Source organism: Diachasma alloeum, unplaced genomic scaffold, assembly GCF_001412515.2.
Source record: "Diachasma alloeum isolate Michigan unplaced genomic scaffold, Dall2.0 Dall_scaffold_00760, whole genome shotgun sequence".
NCBI classification, from domain to species: Eukaryota; Metazoa; Arthropoda; class Insecta; order Hymenoptera; family Braconidae; genus Diachasma; species Diachasma alloeum.
In genome coordinates this window covers 627,685-655,023 of record NW_021680890.1, presented here as the reverse complement: position 1 = coordinate 655,023, position 27,339 = coordinate 627,685, and the positions used below count along the sequence as shown (strand labels likewise).

General features: G+C 37.3%; 4 protein-coding genes across 6 annotated transcripts; 3 read left to right on the top strand and 1 right to left on the bottom strand.

Moving 5' to 3' along the window:
- Positions 1 to 5,317: 5,317 nt before the first annotated feature.
- On the top strand, positions 5,318 to 17,652 carry LOC107044553 (protein-tyrosine sulfotransferase). Its single transcript, XM_015266471.1, has 8 exons — positions 5,318 to 5,382; positions 7,020 to 7,217; positions 12,802 to 12,935; positions 13,652 to 13,760; positions 13,831 to 14,025; positions 14,602 to 14,855; positions 15,980 to 16,177; positions 16,893 to 17,652. The coding sequence occupies exons 2-8, from the start codon at positions 7,074 to 7,076 to the stop codon at positions 17,002 to 17,004; spliced, it is 1,146 nt and encodes a 381-aa protein (XP_015121957.1). The 5' UTR covers positions 5,318 to 5,382; positions 7,020 to 7,073; the 3' UTR covers positions 17,005 to 17,652.
- Positions 17,653 to 18,399: 747 nt separating this feature from the next.
- LOC107044587 (transmembrane protein 11 homolog, mitochondrial) lies at positions 18,400 to 21,407 on the top strand. Its single transcript, XM_015266525.1, has 3 exons — positions 18,400 to 18,507; positions 19,204 to 19,421; positions 20,269 to 21,407. The coding sequence occupies exons 1-3, from the start codon at positions 18,485 to 18,487 to the stop codon at positions 20,553 to 20,555; spliced, it is 528 nt and encodes a 175-aa protein (XP_015122011.1). The 5' UTR covers positions 18,400 to 18,484; the 3' UTR covers positions 20,556 to 21,407.
- On the bottom strand, positions 20,799 to 24,199 carry LOC107044583 (dehydrogenase/reductase SDR family protein 7-like). Of its 2 annotated transcripts, none has more exons than XM_015266517.1 (7): positions 23,739 to 24,199; positions 23,530 to 23,683; positions 23,332 to 23,475; positions 22,579 to 22,798; positions 22,434 to 22,518; positions 21,893 to 22,053; positions 20,799 to 21,781 (listed from the first exon to the last, which is right to left on the bottom strand). In XM_015266517.1, exons 2-7 carry the CDS (start codon positions 23,674 to 23,676, stop codon positions 21,582 to 21,584), a joined length of 957 nt encoding a protein of 318 aa, XP_015122003.1. In that variant the 5' UTR covers positions 23,677 to 23,683; positions 23,739 to 24,199; the 3' UTR covers positions 20,799 to 21,581. The 2 variants fall into 2 exon arrangements, with proteins under 2 accessions (XP_015122003.1, XP_015122002.1); XM_015266516.1 differs by having other exon boundaries at positions 23,749 to 24,199.
- Positions 24,200 to 24,279: 80 nt separating this feature from the next.
- On the top strand, positions 24,280 to 27,268 carry LOC107044579 (zinc finger protein 879-like). 2 transcript variants are annotated; one of them, XM_015266512.2, is made up of 2 exons: positions 24,280 to 24,482; positions 24,563 to 27,268. In XM_015266512.2, the coding sequence occupies exon 2, from the start codon at positions 24,649 to 24,651 to the stop codon at positions 26,890 to 26,892; it is 2,244 nt and encodes a 747-aa protein (XP_015121998.1). In that variant the 5' UTR covers positions 24,280 to 24,482; positions 24,563 to 24,648; the 3' UTR covers positions 26,893 to 27,268. The 2 variants fall into 2 exon arrangements, with proteins under 2 accessions (XP_015121998.1, XP_015121997.1); XM_015266511.2 differs by having other exon boundaries at positions 24,560 to 27,268.
- Positions 27,269 to 27,339: the final 71 nt, after the last annotated feature.

Genomic DNA, 27,339 nt, shown 5'->3' with positions numbered 1-27,339 from the left:
GTCGCAATTTGTGATGAATTGACATCGACTGAAGAGTCGTAATTCACGAAAGATAATTCAACAAATTTGCACATCATTCATTTGTGAAATGAAGAAGAATAAGGCCACTTTACCAAGAATGTTTAAGAAAATGGCGTCGAGTTGGAGAGAATGCGATGAAAAGTTTATTATCGGCAGAGAGATAAGTTTCAAAGAGAAATGAAGTTGAAATTCATCCTGGAATCATCACTCATTTTACATTCTTCAATTTGATCCTTCAGCGGGCCAATTCTCTACACCACCTGAGGAAAACCTTTCTCCTTTCCAGTTTCTTCCCTCATTCTCCTCGATATTCCAAGAGAAAACTTTTTCCTCAACAGAGAACTTTTCCATTTCGCCCTATCGAAACTATTTCGTCGGAAAGTCCTCGTTAACGGTGAACCTACTTTGAAAGAAGTACATACTGGCCAAGAATAAGCAAAAGATGATGAAAGAAGAATGATTGAATTTGAGGTTTAGTTATTGAGAAGTTGAGGTGATTAAACACTGACAAACTTTGCCAGTTTTTCTTAAAATTTCGCTTGAAAAGTCCGTTCCTATCGAATTCCGATGAGTTTTTTTACCACTAAAACTTGGAAAAGTGATATCAAACTCTTCAAATGAAATTGAAAGCCGGATTGGAAGGGGAAGCAGGCGGAGGGCTAAGTGTGCCCCATATTGTATACTGTGATTTTTTTTCTCATTATTAACGTCCCGAGCCGAAGGGAGGAAGTTATTGTAATGACCCCGAACATCAATTGTGGAAATTTCATGATTTCTCCACGTTTCATGACCCCTAGAAACTCGCCCGACACGTTTCAGGGACCGGTCTTTATGTGTGAATGTGTGTGTGTGTGCGTGACCAAAATTTTGTGCTACGATTTCTCTCGAACAAACGATGCGATTGAATTTTTTTTCACGCAATCGATGTGTTTTCATGTAACTTAGAACTGATTAGATTCTGAATAACATCGCCTCAGCAGTTCTTTAGATTTTGCAATAAAACTTGTGAAAAAAAGTCGAAAAATTACATTTTTTTTACAAATTTGATGATTCCTCTCAGAGATACGATGAGCTTGATTTCTTGTCATCATATTCAGACGAAAATTTTTAATAGTGTACATAGGGCATGTGTTGATTAAAAAAATTAAATGTTGAAAGGTTTGACCGAAATAAATAATTATATAGTGGCCGGGAATATCGCACCACCAATGAGTCTCAACATTCATTACCGCAGAACGTTCACTAATTGGAATACGCATGCACAAGGAAGCGAAGAAACCATGAAAAAGCCCATTGGCAATGTCATTTTTGTGATCAACCTGGTTCCATTGAATGCACACTCATCGTCTCATATCTTTCTACCAATTGCCAGTGCTGTGATAATTAATAATTATAACACATTCTACAATATTGCCACGGAGGATGCACAGCATAATTCCCGTGAATAGTAAACTAAGGCGCTAATTAATGCCTCAGAAGCGGTAATTAAGTACTCAGTGAACCAACTGTACCTGTGAATCTTTGTAACTCAGTTTGTGTCGAGCAGTCTATCAATTTACAGTAATAAAAAATTCTGTTTGAGTACGCCTTGCTGTTTAATGCATAACAAATTGCTCTTGTAAAATTTTCTTAATTACATTTTCAATTTAACTAAATGTTGATTTTCAACCCGACTTGAAGCAAGTTGCTGAATATTTTTAATTAAAACTTTTCCAAGTGAGGACGTCAGGTAATTCCTTCAGAATTTTCAGGTGAAAAATAATAAGAAAATGAAAATAAAAGCTTTGCAAAGATTTGCAAATAATATTCTCGAATTATTGCAATGTGCATTTGGATTAATTGGAAGCGTAAAATATTCGTGGCAGAGACTGACTCGACAAAATTAGTTTGTTGAGGTCAGCAACAGCGACACCCATTCAACTAATCTTATTACCCGTAACACAGTTCCTTGACTGCAATATCCTCATAACTGGGGGGGAGGGGGGAGCGTATGAAACGCATACAGCAATTTATGAATTGACTCAATAAATTAATTAAGCGTAAATGTAGCCAACAACGCCAAAACTGCTCGTGAACATGTCGAGAATGCTCGAGGCATAGCGGCACGGTTGTTATCCATGGAATCCAACGATTAATTGGAAAGGTATTAACCTGGGGAGACACGCCCGTGTTTGTATAGAGATTCTCCTCCAATCAGTTCTAGTCCTATTTGTTTCAGTTTATTTACATTTCAGAGCGGAAGGTGAAAAATAAATTTAAACATTGCAGGCGGCTGTATCTTTGATAAAGCTGTAACTGTACGTGGATGCGTCCATGGTCTTTTCTATTTTCTTGAATTTTTTTGAAATTTCAAGAAACTTCTCGAATTAAGATCCGATCAATTAGCCCCTCATGTATAGATATTCCAAATTTTTATTTTTTTCCTCATTGGAGTAGTTTTGAAGAAAATTGCGAGCTAATAAGAAACATTTGCTAGTTAGTACTTTTTTCAAAATAAATTTTTGAAAAATCACCCCTGCAAAAAAAGGCGTTATCTTCCCCATTTCATTATTTCCAAAAAATTTTATCACCAATCGCCTGGTTCAAAACCATCTTTAGAGGTCCTAGCACGCCATTTCTCGACCCGCTCTTTCGTTTGAGCTCAAAAAAACATTCATATCTTGTCTGACATCTTTGCTACAAACTCGGGTCTTCAACTCGGGCTTTCAATTGAAGGCCCCAGTTGAAGACCCAATTCTCTCCGTGTGATAAAAAAAAGGAGTGGAAAAATTCATCAGGTCCCTTGGACTTAGACAGTTTATTCCAATTTCTGGGTGGCCAATAATCCCTTAACTATTGTATATACAGATGCAATCAACAGTGTATTTTCAATGATTATGCAAAAACAACTGGTAAACAAGTGTTTACCCATTAGGGGATGAAAACGGAAAGCTGCGCTCCAGTTTGAAAATAACTCCCTCGTCGAAGAGGATTCATGATTAATTCATATCAAGGAAACTCGTAGGAATAGGAGCAGGAAAATACAGTGTAGAGAGGGGTTGCAGATTAATTGACGTCAGAAACTCAACTCAGTGACAAAGTTTTCTTCGAGGCCTGCATGCACAATATGGATGAAGTGTAAACTCCATTAATCACACCCTGAGGGCATTTGTAATTTTTCTCGACAGATAACTCATATACCCTCTATTCCCTTTGCTCATATTTTTCCGAGGATTTGACATTTCATTCCATTCATTTGGAAATATTTAACTATCATGGAAAAAAATATATTTGAATATACATCAACCGGTTTTTAGAATAAAATATACTTGAATCAAGTATATTTTATACTCGAATGGGGTGTTTCAATTCGAGGATGATTATTTCAGTAGCGAAGTAAACCGGCTCAAGTCGATTTTGACTATAGGCCAGTTTTTGACGAATATCTCGGAATCTAAAAGAGATGGAGACATTTTTGTCATGACCTTTTTTGTAGAGCCAATTGAGGGTTATAAAAAAAGTTATGAGCAAAATTTTACTATCTCTCTTAGATTCCGAGATATTAATCAAAAACTGGCCAAAAGTTAAAATCGACTTGACCCGCTTTACAGCTTCGCTCTCAAGTGTAATATAAAGGTCAGACACTGTCTCACTTCATCACTTCTTTTTATTTCTCTCCATGTAGAAGATTATAGTGATTGCTCGATTTCTGTCTTGTTGTTTATTCGCAGGGAGAGAAATATTCACAAAAATTACGTACCTTTTCCGTAATTCCGGGCGAAATGTGGTTGTAGGAATTTTTACGGAATTGTCCGTAATTTTTACCTCAAGTCACAGAATTTTTAAAACACCCGAGCGTTCCGTAATTTTTTCCTGAATCTCGTGTGAAAAATTGCGATACCGTCACTTAAATTTTCTGAGTCGATTCCGTAATCGGTGAGCGAACTGTGAGTTCCGTAATTTTTACTGAACATTTCTCTCCGTGCGGAGAAGAGTAATGCATGAAAAAAGTAACTCGGAAATTGGATAAGCGAATACAAAAACGGAAGCATGAGGAAATTAAACTTCCGGCCTTGTTTACTCTCGTTTAGTTTTCTGTATTCTTAATATCCTCAGAATTTTGTTTTCCCTCAGTTTTCTAAGGAGCATTCATTCATCAGCAGATGGAGATTGAGAGTCGTTGAACCACCTACCAACTCCAGCTAAATAAAAGGCGACAGTTTTTTTAAATCAACTTTTCTCGAAATACTTTTGTCTCTGGCTTTACCAAAAACAGTTAGCCACATACAATAGATAAACAAAGAATTGCTGGACATATTTTCACATCTTCGAAAAACTCATCATTAATTCAGTAGCGAAGTGGTAAAGCGGTTTAAGTCGACTTATCCCCCAGTTGAGTTTCCGGGTAATACTTCCGAATCTAAGGGAGATAGCAAAATTTTTACCATTACATTTGTTGTAGCTCTCAATCGGCTCTACAAAACAGGTTATAACAAAAATTTTGCTACCTCCCTTAGATTTCGCGATATTCATTGAAAACTGGTCAATAGTCAAAATTGACTTGTACCGTTTTACCACTTCGCTACTGAATTCTTATTGAGTATTTCCATTCTCGCATACCTCAATGATTAAAAATGTACATTACCATGGGCACATCATCGTCAATGTTTTTTTACGGCAATTTATATCTCAGGGAATCCGACAGATCAATTCGTCGCCTCCGATATAGCATTCTGTCAACCGAGAAAAATATTCAATTCTACGATGGCTTTGCTGCATTCTGGCAGCGTGTCAAATGCGAATAGACTATAATAAAAATGAAAAAAAAAGAAATAGGTTCCGAACCCGTAGAAATGAAATTTAATATAGCTACAGATTGTTTTAGTTTAAATGAATTTCTGACAATATAGAAAATGTATCAGACGGTCATTTACTCTTTTTTGATTATAATTCTCGAACGAATGTCGATACCGCATTCAATCGACGAGTCAATTTTCGAAAATTCAACGATAACTGCAGCAAAGTTGTCGAAAGCCTTCGGCTACTGCTCCTCTCATCCCTCTTATTCAGCGCAAGCAGAAACTCCCAGAAGATAAAACAATGCTAAAAACGTCTCCATAGCACTACTCCGAAAGAGTACTATCGTAAACATCGATCTGGCCTCGGCTTTCGTCGTTGTGTTGACTACGAACGGAAGGTGAAGACAATGGAATGGTGGAATGGATAGACAGTAATAATGTAGAATCGTGTTGGCGAGCAAGGAAAAAGGAAAGTGCGAGCTGTAAGACAAGAGTAGGAGTTGGTTTGTGATGTGTGAAAGTAGACGCCGAATGCAGATAGTGGAGAATTGAGATAAGATTGCAACAATTTTATGATACCATGGTAATAGATTTTTCCATATGGCAATCGCGAGTGCTTCAACTTTTTTTTCATTTAAGCATTTCTGAACAATTCAGTAGTGCAGTGGTAAAACGGTTTAAGTCGACTTATCTCTTAGTTGAATTTTTGAAAAATATCTCCGAATCTAAAGGAGATAACGAAATTTTCGTAATAACCTTTTTTCTAGAGCAAATTGAGTGCTACAAAAAAGGTCTTGACAAAAATTTAGCTATCTCCCTTAGATTCCGAGATATTCACTGAAAAATGACCAATATTCAAAATCGACTTGAACCGCTTTACCACTTCGCTACTGAATTACAGTTCAATTTGCAAGACAGTTTTTATCTAGTCTAATTAGGATTTCTCGTGCATGATGTGGTGGGAAAAACTGTTGGTCCATAAGCTTTTGAAACATGATTTGTCTGGAGTCATCGTACAGTGGACACTACCACAGGACGTAATCGCGAGAGTGTTTCAAATGTTCTATTTCACAACAGAGGAAATTGCAATGATGAAATCATCGCGATAATATCATAAACATCTGCTCATAAATTGTCCAAAATGATGGAAATTTTGTTTAAACCTTTTTGCCGCAGTGAAAATACACATTGGTCACTGGAGAGCTGTAGGGGTTGATAATCCCAACGGCGGCGGGCGAATGTTTTCAGAGCAAGCGGAAATTTTAGTGCAGTCGTGGCATTGAGCTCTCAGCTAATATATACATACGACAGCAGTAGCACATGGCAAGCTGAAAGCCAAAGTCAGACAAATTTACAGGCAATTGCGTGTATATTTTACTCAATATTGCCACACAAATGGCTTTTGACAGTCCATTTGATTGTGTTGTTTTAACTCCAGCGTTAGAGAGCTTTCCTCCATTTCAAATGTTTCATGAAGGACTGTTTCAATGACATTTACTAAGATGACTTTATGCACGGAGAAAATAAAATAGTACAGATTACTATGTCGAAATTCGCACATAGTAAGCGTTATCAGCAATTTGCATGTATTACTGTGGACATGGTAATGGTTACTATGGGGCATTGTAAGCTTTGCTATGAAAAAACGTTTTATGTTCTATTATGTGTTCGCTGATGAATCTTTCATTAAACCTCAGCATGATTATATTTTTGATGGTTCAAGAGATTGAAGGAAAAGAGTGTAATTTTTTTGGGAAAAAGTTCAACATATTCCCCTGATTTGAGGTTTCACAACAACGATGGGAGGAAAATTGGGGGATGAGGTATAAAACGAACGAAATGTAGCAATAATCCGTGAATTTATGAGGTTACCAGTCGTAAAACCGTCGGTGGTCGGTTAGTAACTACATGGCAGTCACTACATAAACCAGTAGCTGTACGTGTGGATATTCGGGCGGGAGTTCACCTTGGGGCCGATTTGCATGGGATTTGAATCACTGAAAACCCATGGGACATCCGTGTGTTAAAGGACACAAGCTGTATATATTTTTTTCATTTCGGTATTCGGCGTTGAAACCATTTAGGAATACAAAACATTCCAGGGAGAGATTGAAAAATCAATTTTTCAATTTATCATTTGTAGAGTGTTTTTTTTTCCTCCTCTTTCAATTTTATAAATGAAAAAATATATAACGATATCTTTTTCCTTTTATGTCACAGGTAAAATGAACTAGCAGCCCTGGAAAAAGTAAAACAGAGAAATTGGAAAGCAGAATGACTTTTTTACCGAGTCGAACGCCCCGCAAGGGCACTGTGCTGTGTTTTATCGCACTGCTCTTCCTGTTTGCGCTTTATCAGCTGGGAGTCATATGCGGGAGTGGAAAGGATCAAGGGACAACAATGATGGTCGCCAGAGAAGTGAGTTATCCTCCATGAAAATATTTTCTTTTATATTCTGTTCTATATCACTCACTTCTTTTCTTATTCCGTCCATTTATCTCCCGCGCTCAGTTTATTCATCTGTATAAAAGAGTGAAATACAAAAATATTTAATTCTACATTCATTAAGGATGTTTAGCCGAAACCCACATTATTCACCATTATTTTGATACTGTCTCATATGCCAAGTTCATATTTGAGCCACGCGTTAGTAATAATCTTAATCCTTCCATCGGGGCATCCGAGTGAGAAATTAATTTCTGAAAATCACTTCTTGTAACATTACGCTCAGGGAAGAAACGTGACCGTGTGAACTTTGATCGAGATGTTGCATGGGTTAGACACTCAAGATATTGAAAAAAAACCACAAGCCATTTACTTTAGACTATGGGGAATCTATCGCCGGCGAGAACAAGTAGGGGATCGGGCCATATAGGCGTGATATCTTCAATTGATCTTCGAATTCCTCTAAAAAAAAATTGACCGCCATTACGAGTTGAGCAACGCGACAACACCGCACAACAGCTGATCGAGATCGGTAAAGTCGGTGATGATAATTCAGTGCTGGAAGCATATGGACACGCATAACACACACAAACATTCATCTCACTGTTACAACCCCACTACTAGCCGAAGCGTGCGATGTTGCCCGATCAAAATTCGACTGTTACCACTGCAGTCACAAGCCCTCCATTATCTATGAACATTTTCTTTAATTATTGTTTTTGAGACCGGAAAAGTACGCCATAGCACTTCTAATTTGATGAGAAAAATAATTTGTAAAGTGAATGATTTATGTAGTAAATTTTATTTTAATTTCCAACTGAGTTGTCCACTTGCTAGGTTGAACATCCTTAAGTACTCAATGAAACAAAATTATACGTACCTTCATGGGATAACACCAGGAAACATGAATGAATATTTTTGGCAAAGAAATTTTAGGTCCGCAGTAATAGAAACGAATGTCTAGCTGTATTTCCCACTCTTGAAGGACTTGACACTTTAAAAAAGGGTCCTTTCATTGCCCATAAATGTCTGGATATCCGAAAATCCCGGAGAATTCCCAGACATACGATGTTTACCTGTTCCCCATTCGTAGAATCATTCCAAGAATGAGATACTTGCACTTTATTTCCCCCTCGAATAAAAAAATCAGGTACTTTATTCAGAATCGATTACAGGGGCAAGAATCGGAATATTTCCGTATATATCCTCTTTCCACCGTACAATCGTCAATGGAATCCCCTTTTTATACCTATACTCAACCGAGTCTGACCTAAAATCTTTTCTTACTACTAGCAAAATGTCGCCTGACTAAAGCCAGATTGATTTCACTCGATTTCATGGTTCTTTTCACTCCTCTGCTTAGGGCGATTCTCTTTACCCATTCCTAGTTCCTTCAACATCTACAAATTGGCGCAATAAAATTTCTTAAGGTTAACATTGAAGTAAAAATTATTCCGCTTTCACAGCCATCAAATTCAGATTTAACCGTATTACTACACACAGACGATATATTTGTTTGTCTACACTGAGAGAAAAACAAACACGTTGTCAAACAAGTCTTGTTTGGGCCAACAAAATCGTTAGGTGAAAATTGCCAAAAAAGAATTTGTTTGGTTCGAATTTGAAAGTCTCGAACATGAATAATTTTTCCGCTTTCGACAGCAACGAAATATTTGGCTCAAGAGGCGGATAATTCACACCAGACGGTGCCTTTTCATGATGAAAATATCTCAGTACAGAGAATGCAGTTTTTTTTTAACTACTAAATCTATTTTTGCGACCAAAATTTTTCATTCCGGCGCACTCTCTGCATGTTTGGCACAAAAAAATCCTTTTTTGATAATTTTCAAAAAACTATTTACTTGGCACAAGTAAGACTTGTTTGAGAACTTTGTCGTTTTTCTCTCAGTGTATATATTTATACTTCTCTCTCTTGTTGAGAAAGTCATTAAAACTACAAAATGCAATAAAAAAAAACTCATTGCCGTCAACTTTTGCAAAAGGTTTCAACACCCTTTTTCGCATCCATTTGAAGTCACGTTCTCTTTGCGGCCTTTTGGAGCCTCTGTCGTTCCGAAAAGCGTGAAAATTGTGGCGAAGGAGTGGAAAGGGGGAGGAAGGAAGAGAGAAGAAGGGTTGAAAGTTTCAGAGGAGACCGCGAGGCTGAACCTCTTGACGTCATAAAAGCGAGAAAACGACGGTGACAGTAAACTTAATTAGCGCCTTTTACGGCAAAAATTTTGCGCGTATGAACCTTTTTAAGATGAGAAAATAAAGTATGAAGATTAAATGGTAACCGAGAGGAAATGTTTGAAATTCTTATCCTCTGATGATCGGGCATTCATTAGCCTCACGGAGATTTTCTAATTGGGATTAATTTCCAGTGAAATTTCAAACTTTTCCCAATTTCGATCTAATGAGAGACCCACACCGGAGTCTTCATTATTCAACTAATCACTTTGATCACTAAAACACGTACCAAAAAGACTCGATAATCCAAATTGTCGCGTAATGAGGCGTTTTCTTTGTACCTTGGTGTCATGAAAATCGAACCTAGGTGAGGCACGTCTCGTTTTAGACGTCTCTCATTACTCCACCGCTCCTCGTTCCTTTTTTGCTCTTTTCTGTGGTCGAAAATAATACAATGGTGTGATCGATGAAACTTCTACCCCTATACTGAACAGTCAAAACTTCGGGGAATTGATGGTTGAATAAAAATGTCATTTGTTCATTTTCAATTCTCTGAATTCTCTTTTCCATTAATTAGGTGGCGTGAATTCAATACATTAAAAATTATGTAAATATGGTGAAACACAATTGGACAAATTACTTGGCCAGAATAAAAACAAACAGAGGGCAACGAGCGAATGACAGTGAGGGTTTATATGACTGTGAGCATGTCACTGAGTGATGTTTTAATGCTTTCTTCGTCATCAGTAAATTAACGGTATGTTTTCGAACGGAAGCATTATAATCGCTCGAATTTAAGTTTCGAATTTTTCGTGTTATATCGACCCATCGCGATCCAAAAAGTCCGAAAATGCAATTTTTAGACCGGGGCCGTAATAAATTTTTCTTCGATTGTTCGCTAATGCACCGACTGAATTGAATCTTTTTCCTCAAATGTCGGTATTATTGAGCCCTATCAATCGCCACTAATTAAAATTTAATTTATTTATCAATTTTTCAAATTTTTTAAATTTTCCAAAAATTGTTTTTTTCACAATAACTAAAAATGTTTTGAACTCATTGAATGATAGCTTAAAAAATTTGTGTCCACCACACACACACGGGGTGGTCAAACTTCGTATGTTTTCGTTTCAGACCATTCTACATAACTTCCAAGCAAAATTAGAGAATCTAAAAATAGAAGGCTTGAATACTTCCATTCGAAAACAAAATGATTTATTTTTCCGTAAAGAAAGAAATACCTCTAGGCAAGTGGGAAACCATGACCATGTCGATGCGTCAAAGGAAAATTCTCACTGATGACATCCCAACCCTTTTGGAGTCGCTTCACCACAACACTCTCTTGGCAATACTTTTCATCACCCTCTGTATGTTTTTTTATCACCTCTTTTGTTCTCAACGGACGATATATACTCATTAATATCCTACGGGTTAAAATGGCCCATAGAACGTGCCACTATCCCACTTTGAAACAAAGGATCAGAAAAGGAATAGAAATGAAATGAACAAAAAGTATACATCATACCGCAGAATGAATATAGTATACGTGTTGGTGAGCAAGATAGAGGGGCCTGGGGGGTAGATATAAAGGTAGGACTTAGGAAAAAAATGTGACAAGAGGTAAAAATGGAAAATAATGTGAAACATGAAAAATAGTTGGGAAAAAATTGCAGAATAATTTCAACTTTTTCATTATCTTGAAAACAATGAATAAATTTGTCAGCATTTCGCTGTGTGGAATAGCTCAAACATGTTCGAGGAGAATATTTCGTGCGACAAAAAAATGCTAAATGGTAATTACCTTATTTAAATTTCTATGATATATTAATGAAAAATGAAAAATGTTGCGGCTCAAGCTTGTATTTTACTTGATCTAAAGTTTCCATATGAATATCGAGTGACGGAAACTTGGATCGTGACTTATAAGCAACGATTTAATATCCCACGTCATGTAGCCAACATTTCTCTTCTCTCCAGACTCTCAAAACTCCGCTTCCCCTTATTTCGTTGCTCTTCATACCTTTCGTTATATTATTATGCCAGAATCGATTCTCCACTATTGAATGATTAACGAGGCGAACACCCGTGGTTATATCACGTGAGAGCATGTACAGAGTCTCGTGAACCAAATATGCAATGAATCATCTTCTCATTACACGGAGAAAATAAAATAGTGAAGATTACTATGTCGGAATCCACACATAGTAAACGTTAACAAAGTTTTCTAAGGATTACTATGGGGCATAGTAAGCTCCTTAAATGGTAATGTTAACATAGTAGAGCTCCCTGTTACGTAAAATGTCCTATAACACATAATGAAATTATTCTAAATAATTAAAAACATCAAGGCCAGAGTGCTATGAGTTTTAAAAGTCGTGGGTTATTGGAGTGAGACTTCATCCGCTGAAGATCGATTATATAGATCTGAAAACGAATAATTAGTGCAAAAAAAATTTTTTTTTTATTGTTCGTTTGCCCGAATTCCGAATCTAATCGAGTTTTCTGCAATGTTTTTGCAGTTTTCAATAATCTTTAAGTGTAAGCATTACTATGGAACATTGTAAACAGAGCCTTTTACTATGTTACCGTAGTAATCTCTCTTATGGCCGTGGTAATGTTTACTATTTAATTCTCTCCGTGTACACACGAGGAAAAATTAAATAACATCATTTTTTCGCTTGACAGCTTTGTAAACTTCAGTTAACAAATTGAATATATGAAAAGTGATATTTATTGACCACTTACTTCCGGTGAGCGTTTTGCAGATATATTTCCGAGAGAAGTGTGATGTATGGAGAGGACTTGAACGAAAATTGCGTTCCACATTTACTCGCTACACTAAGATTTGTCATGCGCCGTCACCCCTTTTCTCTTGTTTTTGTTCGTTGGAATTGCTTCAAAATCTGGATAGGACTAGTTTCATTCTCCCTCATTATCGATTATTTATTAACAATTGTGGGGGAAAGTTATTCACAAAAGAAATTCCACGAACATTCTCTTCATTTCATGAGCAATGGCGATAGCGCTGCGGTAGATCTGAAATACAAGAGTTTTCTTATTAAACATGATGATGAAAGGAAATGAGTTTTCCCAAGAAGTTTATTCTGGGTGGATTGAGCGGCACTAAGGTCGACAGAGTAAATCATACGAAAGACATAATAATGTTGAGTTTCGAAACAAGGAAGAAGTAGCAATAAGCCAGGATATTACTCGGAAGTTGTAAATTATACCCTAGAAATACAAAGTTGATAATCCCTGTTTTCTTAATCTGTAGTTTTATTCATTTCGTTGAATGCCTCCGTTTTCTCCTAAAAAGTATTTCTTCCAAAACGTTGGATTTGTCAATGATATGAGTTTTTCATCGCAGAAATATATCATTGGGGCTACTGACAAGAAGAACTATCCGTATGATAGGAATATGCCATTGATTTTCATTGGTGGTGTACCAAGGTCAGGAACTACCCTGATGCGAGCTATGTTGGACGCTCATCCCGAAGTCAGGTAATACCAGTTCATCTTATTTTTCCTTCATTTAAGGGGAGACTACTATGAGTTTTAAAAGTCGTGGGTTACTGGAGTGAGACTTTTCATACGTTCAAGATCGATTATGTAGAGCTCAAAACGAATAATTAGTGCAAAAAAAAATTTTTTTTATTGTTCGTTTACCCGAAAACGCTTAAAATGCTAAAAACAGTCCAGGGCCTTCAATTGTTGAGCTACAAAAGATTTTTTTTTTCCAAATTTTCGGAAAAATTTGTGGAACAACAATTACGAGCCAGTTTCTTGGAATTCGACTCCTACACAGCTGATTTCGGTTTTTTTCATATAAAAAAAATTACTATTTCTGTAAAAAAATACAAAAAAAGGAAATTTAGTCATGTAAGAGGCGAATTAAAAAAAAACTAGCTTGTAATTGTTATTCCACATATTTTTCCGAAAATTTTGAAAAAAAAAAATCCTTCGCAGCTCAAAAATTGGTGGCCCTGGACTGTTTCTGGCATTTTAAACGTTTTCGGGCAAACGAACAATAGAAAAAATTTTTGTTTGCACTAATTATTCGTTTTCAGATCTACATAATCGATCTTCAACGTATGAAAAGTCTCACTCCAATAACCCACGACTTTTAAAACTCATAGTAGTCTCCCCTTAATGAGAATTGATGAAATTCTTATCTTACAATTGATTAAATTCTCAATATCTACTTTTTCTTCGCCCAGATGCGGCCAAGAAACGAGAATAATACCTAGAATTCTTCAGATGCGCCAGCATTGGTTGAAATCAGAGCGAGAGAATATACGCCTCACGGAAGCAGGAATTTCCAAAGATGTGAGAAAATGAAAATACCAATCGTCGGTGAAAAATAAATAAATAAGTAAACATTTCTACGTTTTATTAGGTAATGGATAGTGCAGTGGCAGCATTTTGTTTGGAAGTTATTGCGAGACACGGCGAGCCAGCCCCCCGATTGTGCAATAAAGATCCCTTGACACTCAAAATGGGCTCTTATATGCTGGATTTATTTCCTAATGCGAAATTTCTTTTTATGGTGAGGGACGGCCGAGCTACCGTGCACTCGATAATATCCAGAAAGGTGATAATTTTTTTTTGTTTTTCACAGAGAAAAAAAGTGGATTAGCTTTAAAAAAAAATCGTTTAAAATTAATGATCAAAAGTGGGATTAATTTTAAGCCAAAATATACTCAATTGTCGAATAAATATTTTCTAAAATCTAGAGAATTTTCTCAATTTTCGAGGGGAGATTTTGCAAAGAGGGGGCTTCATATATGGGGGAATTTTATTGAACGGTGGTTTTATCAATGGGGAGAGGGTTTTACATACGGGGGTCTAGGTGTGGATTCCAAATTTTCAGATTCAAAATTTTAAAATTTTTAAAAAGACAATCGGTTGTATAGAAGAATGGGATGATAGGAATAGTGACGATGATAACATTCAACTAAGTTGAAAATCTGACAAAATTAGTTAAAAAGAAATCTCATTCAATTTAATAAAATGAAATGAACAATCAGTTGCACAAAATAACCAATTTATTAGCAAAAATAACTATACTATATGCAATACAAGAGCAATTTCCCACTTGTTCCAATTAGTATGACTTTTAATTAGTATTTTTGCAATATTGAATTGTAAAAATGTCTTCCACACACAGGTGACAATAACGGGCTTCGATTTGACATCCTACCGACAGTGTCTAACAAAATGGAATCATGCAATTGCCCAGATGCACTCACAATGCAAGGAAGTTGGCTCTGATAGATGCCTTATGGTACCATACGAGCAGCTAGTATTACATCCACGTGTCTGGCTCAAGAAAATTCTCAATTTCCTGGATTTGTCGTGGAGCGAGTCGGTCCTCCATCACGAGGAATACATAAATAAGCCTGGAGGTGTCCCGCTCAGCAAGTGAGTTGCCAATTTATTAATCAAATGGGGGGTTACGCCTCCTGCTCGCTCCACCAACTCCCATATGACCCACATATGACCCCCTTCATCCTTATTCTGCCCCTCGTGACCCTTAATTTGACCCTCATTATACCCCTGTCACCCTTAATCTGATCCTCGTGACCCCTGTTCTAAGCCTCACGACCCTTATTCTGGCCCTCACGACCCTTATTGTGATCCTCACGACCCTTGTTCTGACCCTTACGACTCTTATTCTAACCCTCGCGGTCTTTATTCTGACCCTCACGACCCTTACTCTGACCCTCACAACCCTTATTCCAACCCTCACGACCCTTATTCTAACCCTCGCGGCCTTTATTCTGACCCTCACAACCCTTATTCTAACCCTCACGACCCTTATTCCAACCCTCACGACCCTTATTCTGACCCTCACGACTCTTATTCTAACCCTCACCACCCTTATTCTGACCCTCACGACTCTTATTCTAACCCTCGCGGCCTTTATTCTGACCCTCACGACCCTTACTCTGACCCTCACAACCCTTATTCTAACCCTTAAAACCCTTATTCCAACCCTCACGACCCTTATTCTAACCCTCGCGGTCTTTATTCTGACCCTCACAACCCTTATTCTAACCCTCACGACCCTTATTCTGACCCTCACGACTCTTATTCTAACCCTCACGACCCTTATTCCAACCCTCATGAACCTTATTCTGACCCTCACTACCCTTAATCTGACTCCTGTGGTCTTTAATCACACCCTCGTGACCCCTATTCTGACCGTTGTTACCCTCATGACCCTTATTCTGCCACTCATGACCCTTATCTGCCCCCCGTAACCTCTATTTTTACAGTCATCATCCTCGCGACCCTTATTCTGCTCCTCATGACCCTCATTCTGACCTTCGGGACCCTTATTCTCACCCTCATGACCCTTAATTTGATCCTGGTGATTAGATTGATCCGTATGCGCCTTATTCCGACCCACATGAAGATTTTGACCTTCGTAACCCTTAATTGTGGAGTCTTAATTTCGATTTGGATTTTTATAATATAGAGAGATAGAGAGATTATCACTCTCTCTGAATTTAATCAAGTGATGAATGAATGTTTTGTTCCAGAGTCGAAAGATCTTCGGATCAAGTAATAAAACCAATAAATTTAGAAGCTCTGACCAAGTGGGTCGGCAATATTCCCGAGGACGTTGTTAGGGACATGGCGGAAATAGCGCCGATGCTGTCAGTATTGGGATATGATCCCTATGCAAACCCACCGGAATACGGAACACCTGACAGTGTAGTTAGTGATAATACAAGGAGGTGAATTGAATTCAATCGTTTCATCAATATTTCATTTGACACGAGGATTTCACTGTCGAAGACCACTTCGTTCTATTTTCGTACAAATTCATTTTTTTATTTCCGTTTTTTAGTTATCAAAATCAAAGCCATTGATGAGGAGTGAAATTTCGTATCTGAGTCGGTAATATTTTTTCTCGCTTTCTTATTATTGTGTTGACTCATTTTCCTTCTTATTTTTTAATGTCATTATTCTTCAATTTTATCATCTCAGAAGTTTGTATTACAAACCTATTTTACATCTTGTTACTGTACACATAAAGTATTCTCACGTATGATTAAATTCAGTAGAAAAACTTGGCGAATTTGCTAGAAATTTCTAGGAAATTCTCGTTAAAATACTATTTGTTTTTTGTGCTGATTCTGTGGGATATTTGATAGGAAAAAGTCAATAGTTTTCAATTTTTCTATATGAATATTCTCTTGGAATTTTTTCTGTAAGAATATTTGGGCATGAATTTTCCAAGTTTTTTTTACGCGGATCCTGTCATGCAAAACGAAATATAGTGGAAAAAACTTGGAAAATCCGTGTCCAATAATTTTAATTCCCTAGAATTTGAGTGGAATCTCCATCGAATTTGGAGAGAATTCCAATAGAATTTTCTAGCGAATTCGCTAAATTTTTTAATTATTTTTTTTCATACGTGCTCATTTGAAGAAATGATTAATTTTCCAGAGTATTAGCCGATGGCCACAAATGGACTGAAAAAGCCCGTGAATTAGCGTTACAATACAACCATCCACATGCTGCCATTGAGGATGAAACGCCAACTCCTGGTGATGCGTGACCCCAAATAAATCGCCCCCTAGGAATAAAAAAATTTAATCTCTAAATGAACTTAAAAATGGAAATAAAATTACCTCGAGGAGGAAACTTGTTCGAGTGGACATTTCAGAGATAATGACAATTTTTAACTTGCATAATTTTTCTATTGATGTTATGTCATATTTAATCGTTTACGAAATGATGATCTGATAAAAAATATTATTTTATTTATTATAAATTTAATAAATAGATGCCAAGGCCAGTTTGTGAGATGGAAAATGATCTGATTCATCAAAGGCGCACAAATTTACTTTCAATGTACTTAGTCACCAATTTTTTCGTTGTTTTATTTTGAAAATAACAAATCAAATTGTAGAAAAAAAAATGTTTGTTGCCATATTTTTAAGTGTGTACTTTTCTTCTTCTCATGAGCTTTTTTTTAGGCCTGAGAGGAAAAAAATACGAATTTTTTGTACAGATAATTGAGAATGATAATTCAGTAGAAATACATTTGATGGAATAATGTAAGCTAATGTGTAACAGAGTTTATCTTGAATATTATTTCCATTTTTGCTTGATGAGAGAATCATTCAGCCGAGTTTGATGTGACATTCAAGTGTTAAACGTGTATATCAATTGTATGAAAGTAAATAAATTATTTTAATATGAACATTGGTTGAATTTTTGCTTCCGATTGGAAGATCTTATGTGCATACGTAAACAAATTTTTCTTCGATTATTCGCTAATGAATTCATGAAATTGGATCTTTTTTTTCCTCAAATGTAGGTATTGTTGAGCCTTATCAAACGCCGTTAATTAAAATTAAATTCATTCATTAATTTATCAATTTTTTTAAATTATTCAAAAATTGTTTCTTTCACAAAAACTAAAAAAATGTTCTGAATTCATTGAATGATAGCTTAAAAAAATTGTTTGTCGATTATTGTTGAAAATTTCGAATTGTTCACGAATTTCCCTGAAAGTGAGTTTTCCAATGGTTTCTTCAAATGAATCCAATTATGCATAAATAATATTTTTCTATTAACATTTTATCGAAGGGCTGAGGGGAGAGATAAAACTGTAAAAAAGACAATTGGGTGTGTAGAAGAAAGGATAATAAGAATAATGCCGATGATAACATTCAATCAATAATTTGTTAAAAAGAAATTTTATTCAATTTAATAAAATGAAATGAACAATGAATTATACGTGATGAAAGGAAATGAAGTGCAAAATAATCATTCGGAAGTATATTGCTAATTTTTTATTTAGTAAAAGTAACTATACTATATTCAATACAAGAGCAATTGGCCACTTGTTTAGCAATAACCAATTGAAATTCAAATAAGAGCGGAGAAGTGTCCAATTCCACATATTCCCCATTTCCATTGGATCAAACACAAAGTCCAGTGTTTCGCAATTCACGTGGGTGCAGTGGAGTGATCCAGTGGCCGCTGGTCGGTTGAATTCACCAGTCCAGCTCCCCTAAACACGAGAAAACATGGTAGATGAAGCTGGTGACAGGTTTGTAACAAAAATCATTAATAGTAAACCCAATTACCCCAAAAAATCGGCTATTGAGAGGGCCATAAAACCGTGAAAACAAAAAACTGAAAGGAAAACCGTTGAGGATTCGCCAAAACATACAAAGATACCCGGCCTAACCTAAAATTTTTAAAAAATTAAATCTTCATCATGAAATAACTTTTTCACATCTCTCGGCTTCAACAACGTTCTCGGGTATTTAAAGGAGAATGACAATCTGTCCACAATTAATTGCCAAATCTTGAAATATTCAAATTTTCAATCCTTTTGGGTGTTTATCTGTACTCCTGGATATCACTCGAGCACCAGTGACGCTATCGATTTATCCTGAAAACGAATTTTGGGAATAAAAATACCCCCAGTTGATGAGAAAATTGTTGTCTCACGATTTCTTCTGAGTCACAGAAATTGTCGTGTTTCTCTAGTTAATCCGAAAATAGTTGCGAGACCGAGCGTCTCATTGTTGTCACTTTATTGGAATATATATTTTTTCCCCTCTGTATATCAACAGCTTATGTAACTGGTTTCACTTGAAATAATTAATGCAAAGCTCAGGAATGAGATTTTCGTCATTTTATAGTTCATTCGATGATAAATTTTTCACGTCATTTGTGAATTTATGAGAGGAAGAAATGTTGCTAATTTTATGATGTTTTCACATTCAAATTAACTCAGAGATGAATCAGCGACTGTGGCAATCATCAGAGAAGTCTACGACAGTGCGAATGCACATGAGGCTTTCGAATATGAATTGGAGAGAGCACTCGAGGCTGAATACAATCTGATTGTCATTGAGCCATCGAAACTTGGAGATGAGACCTCCAGGTGGATTACTGTGGGGAATTGCCTTCATAAGACAGCATCGCTGTCTGGAATAGCCGCTATCATCACTGGTACCACGCCAAAATCATCACTCTAGGGGAGGGTGTGGGGTAAAATGGACGCTCAAAAAATTTCCAATAATCGAATTTTAAATAATTGTTTCCCGTCAAAGGCCACAACCGAAAAATTATTCAAGAGTTGGGTAAAATGGACAGCCGAAAAAGTTGGTCCTATTCAACTTTTAATCAAGAAAATTTTCAACAGAGAATTTCCAACAGAATCGTGTCGGTATCTTTTAATGGAGAGAAATGAGATTTGGAAGAGATATTAACAAGTCAACTTCAACTCTATTAAATTTTGCATTGAAGTTTGAAATATAGAGTAGCTTTGAATTTCCTGTTTTACTATTGAAATAACTTTGAAATTATTTATTTTTTTCAATGAACAATTGCACGCCCAACACAACTGACCTTTTGTCCATTTGCCAAATTTGTAAGACGGCTACTTTTTTACTTACAAAGGAAATCACCATAAAACAATGGGATGAGTGGAGGATAAATGAGCAAAGAAAAATTTGGTTTACCACCCCCCCACGACAAAAGTAAAAAATGAGTTTTTTTTTCAATTTGAAAATCGCAGTCATGACTAGTGTTTCGGAAATTGAATAACATTGTTGATTGAAACATAAAAAATTGAGGAAGAAATCGAAGTGTCCATTTTACCCCGTTTTTGCTTTACCTTACAACTCCTAGGACGCAGTCTTACGACAACGTGTTCGTTTTTATAAACTGGTGTCCATATTGTCCCACCCTCCCCTATATTAGCCATCGAACTAATCTTCATATGTGAATGGAAACAATTCATTAACTATGGCACTTTTTTCTTTCATAAATGTAAATTATAAGTGGGTATTTTCAGGTGTTGTTTGGGGCGACAAACCATACATTTGCGGTACATTTGGAATAACAGCTGTGGTAACTTGTGGACTTTACACAGTATCATGGCAATTTGATCCATGCTGCCAATATCAAGTAGAAACTGACACGAGTAAATTACCTCATGTTGAACTTCTAGCTGTTCTGGGACCTTCATCCCCAACATTTCTCGTAAGAAAAGATGACAAAAGACGTAGAATACTCCATACAACAATTACCCTCACTGCATTCAGTATCTGTGCATGGAGGCTCTATCAAGCATTGAAATGAAACAACAAACTCCACGAAAAACTTAAGAGGGGATAAATAATACAAAATAGTTGTTAAACGACAAATGACTTTCCGCTCCCTTCCCACATACACATAGGATATTTTTCAGCATTTTCCTTCCTCATTAGTTGAAGGATTTTTTTGGGGCATGATTTTGTCGCTATGTCAAACGACTGTAAAACACTCTGGAGGAATTTGAGAATGAGGAGTTTTGGTTTATCAATTGTTCGTTTAGAAAGAAAATAAAAAACAAAATATTTTATTTTTACCGGTGAGAGAGCAATAAATATTAGAGTTCACTGTATTTTTTAATCTGTAAATAAAATAGGTAGAATACACAGTATAAAATGAAAATGAAACAAATTTGTTGCTACTGTTGGGACATTGGAGGATACGCGTCAACTTGACTCTCATACGATTCAGTTGCTATTATTTGTTAAAGTCAATTTTCCCCCAATTTTCATGTAAAACAAGTGTCACACAGTTTGCCAGAGACGTCCCATTTTGTCTCATGTTTCCTTGTGTTTGGGGACAGTGAAACCAGAACAATGATTTTTTATCGATTGATTTTTTCGTTTCAAAATAAAGAAAAAATGATGCAAAATTGCTTTTTTTCCTTTCTTGACTCAATTTTTTTTTTCTACAAAAGATATTTGAGTACTGCTTTTTGTTCAATTCCATATTTTATTTCAAGAAATGGTATGTGCCATTCCAGAATGTTATGAACAAATAAATGAGTAACTAAGCACAATCCCATTGACCAGAAAACAAAACTTGGTGTATAAAGAGAACATTTCAAGAATTGATAAAAATATGTAAGTAGTTGAAAATAAAATGCAATTTCGTCTAGTATATTAAAAATACTTTCGCCAATTTCTTTACAATTAATATTTGTATTTTACAAACTTCAACGAATATCTTCTATTGACAAAAACATACTCTTAAATTAAAGATCATGCAAGACAAAGTTGCGTTCAACGACAATCAACTTGTCAAAGTAAAGAAAAGAGAATAATCAAGTTTTTTTCACTCTCCTTTCGCCAATTTTTTCGCTCTCCTCTCCATGATGAAGAAATAAAGCGCTGGACTGACATAGCGAATGAATTGTGCTAATCTGGGGAGAAGTGGGGCCACTGTCACTTCGCTAGAGTCCCTCAGAAGAGCAGATAAAACTTGTTTAGCCACGTACTCAGGTGAATAGCCTTCCTGGATTGTCTTATCCATCACTGAAAAAACAAAAATCAACAATCGAATCGTAGTCGAGTGGAATTGCCATCTGTTAAAGACGATCATTGTATCGAAATTGACGAGATGATAATTACAGATAAAATGCTCACCTCCGTATTTATCACCCGAGCCGGTCAATGCATTCAATGACAAATCTGTTTTTATGTATCCGGGATTAATGACCATAATTTTAATATTACTCCCAGCTAATTCAGCCCTCGCTGAGTCACACCAAGCTCCGAGAGCGTGCTTGGAAGCTCCGTAGGCCGATCTATCCCAGACAATTGTTGTAATGAGGTTTTTTTAAAATCGTTTTTTAGTTAATTAAAAAATATATTTAAATAAAAAAATATATAAACGATATATTTGATAATCATGATATATAACGATATTAATGATATATTTAAACAAAAATATATTTAAAAATATATTTAATTTTTCATAAATTTCAAAAATTTTAAAAATTAATAAATGAATTGAATTTTAATTAATGGCGATTGATAGGGCTCAACAATACGGTCTAAAAATTGCATTTTCGGACTTTTTGGATCATAATGGGTCGATATAACACGAAAAATGCAAAAATTAAATTTGACCGATTACAATACTTCTGTTCGGAAGTAATAAAAAAACATTATATGCCTGACATACCTGTAGGGAATAGCAATCTTTCCCTGTACACTACTAATACAGACGATATGTCCAGATCGTCGTTTTATCATCGATGGTAGAATTGCTGTGAAAATGTAGTGATAAAATTAGACAATCTTTCTCCACTCGAGTGATAAAAATATACCTTTGGCCAATGCAATTTGTGCAAAGTAGTTGATCAACATGACTTTAATATCCACATCCATTTCCGTACTGGAAGCCTCTCCCCGATAAGATATACCAGCATTATTAATTAGCACATCAATTTTGCCATGAATCTGGATTAGTTTGTCAATTTCTTTTGGTAAATTATTGACCTCTGTCAAGTCCACTGAGAGAACTACCGGTGGGTGCGTTGGTACAGTCTACGAATTCAATTAAATTCAAAAATTTTAACAACTACTTTGCTGATCAACTTTCGTTTATTAATTTTTCAGTAGAATGGAAAATTATTGAGAAGCTGTGACGTGAGAAGATTTTGTCAATGGATTAATTGAATAAAAAATGAAACAGCAAAATCTAAAGTCCAGAGGAAGCCCCAGGGGGATACCCAGAAGGGGAAAAAGAAAAATGTGATGCTGAATTTCAATCAAATGAAAAAAGAAAAAAGTAATCGCCCTAATCTAATCAATTGAATTATAGATGAAATATTTCATACTATTTGAAAAGAGAACTGCGGATAAAATTAGTGAAAATTATGAATATTGTCGTCTCGATATAAAAAAATATATGAAAAATCTTCGGGGGTTTCGAATGAGGAGAGAACATAGACTCAGTGATGACGAGGTCTTATAAAAGAAAAAGTTGATAAAAAAAAAGTCGACAAAAAAAATTTTTTTTGCTTGCACTCTCCCGTAGCATTTAGAGAGAAAAAAGTTGAAAATATAATTTGACTTACATGATGAGTATGCATGAGAGTATTCTTGACCCTCTCCAACTCATTTTTTCGTCTTGCTACGAGAATAAGACGACATCCAGAGGAATAAAATACATGCGCCAGAGCCTCTCCAAGTCCAGAACTAGCTCCAGTGATCATGACAACCTTGAAAAGTCCCCAATGAATCTCAAAAAAAAATTTCGTGAAAAGCCAAATTACCTTTCCACGAAGTGTCGACAGCCTTCGTCTTCTCTTCAGGATGTCATAGATGTGGTAAAGTAGCCATGGGAACGTCACTGGTATCCCGAACAGCGTGAATAACCACCAAATCAACGACCAGCCTCTCATTGACTCGTGTGACTTCATTTTCTCCCTGAGACATCATTTCGATTTATCCATAAATTTCTTCTTTACAACCGATCACTTACCAATACTTACGGTCTATCTTGAATATTTTCTGATCTGATGCTTCAATGTTTCAACATTGAACTTTGACACTTCTCTAGCCACCACAGAGCTGAGTTTCAAGTCCACAACCGCTCGAAAATTCAACGAAAAATTGGGTTTACATTGACAATCGAGAGGAATTACTGAAAATCGTTGTCACTACAATTGATAATACATTTTAACCATCGGAAAGACTTCGAAAATGATTAAGAAAATTCGGATTTTCTTTTTCAAAACTGCACCAATTGTTTATCGAACGAAACGGCGATATTTTCTCATAATTTCCTCTAGTCGCAACTAAAGACTTTTGTCAATCCTCTGATAAAGGCCTCAATCCAAGCCTGACACGAATAATTTACAAACTTATTTTATTTTTAATTTGTAACACTACTAATTGTATCATTCGAAGCTACCGCGAACCGCCATTTTGATTCTCACCATTCCTCCGAAGTCGTCTGAGAGAGGAGAGAGAGCGAGACGGAAGCCCTTCGATTTTCACCCAACTTCACAGCAAACCCAACAACCCCCAAAGTGGAGAGGGGCAAAATAATTTTAGCAAAGTTAACCTCGTCAATTCTCATTGTCAGTGATGAAGGGAACCCCATCAACTCCCCAATAATGTCGAAAACTACAATTGAAGCCCAGCGAATAATCTCCGAGTGATCCAGGTCCTTCATAAAGAAAAAAAAACTCAATTATCACCTCTTCACTACTGGGAAAGTGCAGTAAGTAAAATAGCCAACCCTCATTTACCGAGCGAAAATAGCAAAAAATTCCTGCTAAAATGAGCTTTATTCACCAGCAGGTTCCAAAAATCCCCGATAATTCCCCCCAGACCGCCACCCAATCGACCGTAAAACAAGTGAAGAGAAAAAGCAGCAAAATTACATAATGGAAACATCGGACAATGAGCAGTACATAACGTACTCCCTGTCCTCAGTCCACGACCTTCAGCAAACAATAATTTCCCACGAGGAGGTGTGCGAGCCGACGGTATCAGTTCTCTCCGAGACACACGCGGAGATTCTCGGTGATAAAACCTCCTCCGAGGACGACGAGAACTCCATCGTCTACCCAATCTACATAAAACAAGAGGAAATCCCCCAGTACACATCTGGCGATGACGAGTCAATGGCAGTCGAGGCGCTCCGTCAATTGGGGGGAATGTACCCCACTTTCGACGAAAAGTCAAAAATACCAAATTCATCGATGAACGACCCCACTACACCCCCCTCTGACAAACCCCCGATGAGTAAAAGTTGTTCGACAAAGAGAGAGCCATTATCAGGAAGCAAGAATTTTGGCAAATACTCTTGTCAAACGTGTGGCGAGAAATTCGAGAGAAAACTAGACCTGAATAACCACATGGTTTGCCACCAGGTGGATCGTCCCCACGCCTGCAGAACCTGTGGCAACCTCTTCCGCTCGAAATCCAGCCTCCAAACTCACATAACCCAAGTCCACAATCAGGAGAAGTCCCACAAGTGTACAATATGCGGAGCAGATTTCCAGAGGCCATCGTCCCTCTCCAATCACATGAAAATCCACACGTACGTGGCAGGAAGGGCTTTGATTTCCCAATCAGACAACTTGTCGCAGTCTCCAACATGTTCAGGTCAAACAGTTGAGAATTACCAAGTGACCCAGGTGAATTGGCAGAGCTACACATTCCAGACTGACCAGAACGAACTGGACCAGGAGAAACTCGAGCTTCAGGAGTTCACGGTATTGCCAAATGGCGAGGTTGCCCAGTTCGAGTATCCTCAGACGTACAACCTCAACCTGGAGGGTCTGCCATTTGAGCAGCGAAAGGGCCAATTCGTGACAGTTGAGGTGGAGCAAAAGCCAGGGCAGTTCACCTGCACCCACTGTGGCATTGGCTTCACAAGAGCCACCGCCCTGGCGTCCCACGAGAAGATTCACAAAGCCTGGACGATGCCGATAGAGTGTGAATTCTGCGACAAGCAATTTCAGGACAGCAATCACTTGGCCTCACACCAGACAACGTGCGCCAAAAAATTGATGCTCAGCAATGGTGACAATGCCAATGGCAAGTGGTCCAAGCACGCCTGCTCTGAGTGCGGCAAAAAATTCACCACCAAGCAGAAGATGTTCCGCCATCAATGGATCCATCGGAAGAAGACACATTCCTGTGAAGTTTGTGGTGCCCAATTTGAGAAGCAAAATCAGCTGGACGAGCACAGATTATCAGCACACCCTGGGATCTCTCCGTTCACATGTCCAGAGTGTGGCAAGTGTTTTGTGTCGAGACAGGGCTTGTGGGAGCACACTAGAACACACGCCGAGGGGCCAGCGCATTTTCAATGTGACACATGTTCCAAGACATTCTCCTCGAGACAGGGCTATCTGATACACCACAGAACTCACACTGGGGAGCGGCCCTATGGCTGCAAATTCTGCTGGAAGGCTTTCAGGGACGGTGGCACACTGAGAAAACACGAGAGAATTCACACTGGGGAGAGACCACACGTGTGCCCTCTGTGCTCGAGGGCGTTCAATCAGAAGGTGGTGTTGAGAGAGCATGTGAGATGGGTTCATGCTGCTGGCAAGAACGAGACTGAAGTTGTTGGCCCACCCTTTCCCTGCCCTCTCTGTGGGGCCTTGAATCAGGACAGGGATGAGCTGTGTGCTCACATTGTCAAGCACTCGGATCAGATGATTGCGGAGGCCAAGGCCAAGAGTGTCATTGATCCGCTGAGTACAAAGAGCAGTAAGAAGAAGGGCAAAGGAAAGGGCAAGCCAAAGCTCGCCAAGATCCAGGACGGCGAGACGCTTCTGCTCGTGGCCACTGAGGAAGCTGGAGAGGATCTGCAAGGGGACCAGCAAGAGGAGGTCAAGGAAGTTGTGAAAGAGGAGGTCAGTCATGTGCTGAGGGTGCAGTTCGTTGATGATAAAGAGAGCACACTGCAGATCATTAGTAAGGAGAATGAAGCCCTGCCTGTTCTTGCTATTCCCAATGAAGGTGAGGAGTTTGGGGGAGAAATTGAGACCATTGAGGAGGGGGTTTATCAGGAGAGTGACGATGAGAGGGAGATGGAAATCATCTGCGGGATATGTGGGGACGAATTTGGGGATAAGAATAATCTTATGGAGCATGTTAAAATTCATATTTAAAGGGGGCTTGGCTGTTGTGATGTTACACGGTTTCACAGAAGTCGGATGTCGTCGACCGCAGAAACGAGACTGACCTCATTTTACATTTTACGTGAAAAACCACGTCCATTCCTTTTTTCTAAATTTTTCAAATTGTTCATTTTAGCAGTTTTTTAACATTTCATATTTTTTTTCTCGAAAACTAGACGTGCTAGAAAGATTTCTCAAACGAAATTTGAAATCAGCATTAAAATATCTATCAGACGGGGTCTGTTTTGTTTTCGAGGTCAAATACGTCCGAATTTTGTTAAACAGTGTTATCAACATGTGTTTTGTACACTTTTGTCAATGTGATAAATTTCTTGTTGGATCCAATGGATTTGTTGTTTGGAAGAAATGCGTTTGTTTTTTTCTAATTGCAAAATTATCTTAAAAAACGACATGATAGAGTCACTATAAATGAAGAGA

Bases quoted from the DNA above. Each gene is read 5' to 3' on its own strand.
- LOC107044553 (XM_015266471.1), top strand. From the start codon at position 7,074: ATGACTTTTTTACCGAGTCGAACGCCCCGCAAGGGCACTGTGCTGTGT. The intron at 14,856-15,979 runs GTGAGTTGCCAA...GTTTTGTTCCAG, and splicing joins GGAGGTGTCCCGCTCAGCAA to AGTCGAAAGATCTTCGGATC. The intron at 16,178-16,892 runs GTGAATTGAATT...TTAATTTTCCAG, and splicing joins GTTAGTGATAATACAAGGAG to AGTATTAGCCGATGGCCACA.
- LOC107044587 (XM_015266525.1), top strand. From the start codon at position 18,485: ATGGTAGATGAAGCTGGTGACAG. The intron at 18,508-19,203 runs GTTTGTAACAAA...AAATTAACTCAG, and splicing joins GTAGATGAAGCTGGTGACAG to AGATGAATCAGCGACTGTGG. The intron at 19,422-20,268 runs GTACCACGCCAA...GGGTATTTTCAG, and splicing joins AATAGCCGCTATCATCACTG to GTGTTGTTTGGGGCGACAAA.
- LOC107044583 (XM_015266517.1), bottom strand. From the start codon at position 23,676: ATGAAGTCACACGAGTCAATGAGAGGCTGGTCGTTGATTTGGTGGTTA. The intron at 23,476-23,529 runs GTAATTTGGCTT...GGACTTTTCAAG, and splicing joins TGTCGACACTTCGTGGAAAG to GTTGTCATGATCACTGGAGC. The intron at 22,799-23,331 runs GTAAGTCAAATT...TTGAATTCGTAG, and splicing joins CTCTCATGCATACTCATCAT to ACTGTACCAACGCACCCACC.
- LOC107044579 (XM_015266512.2), top strand. From the start codon at position 24,649: ATGGAAACATCGGACAATGAGCAGTACATAACGTACTCCCTGTCCTCA.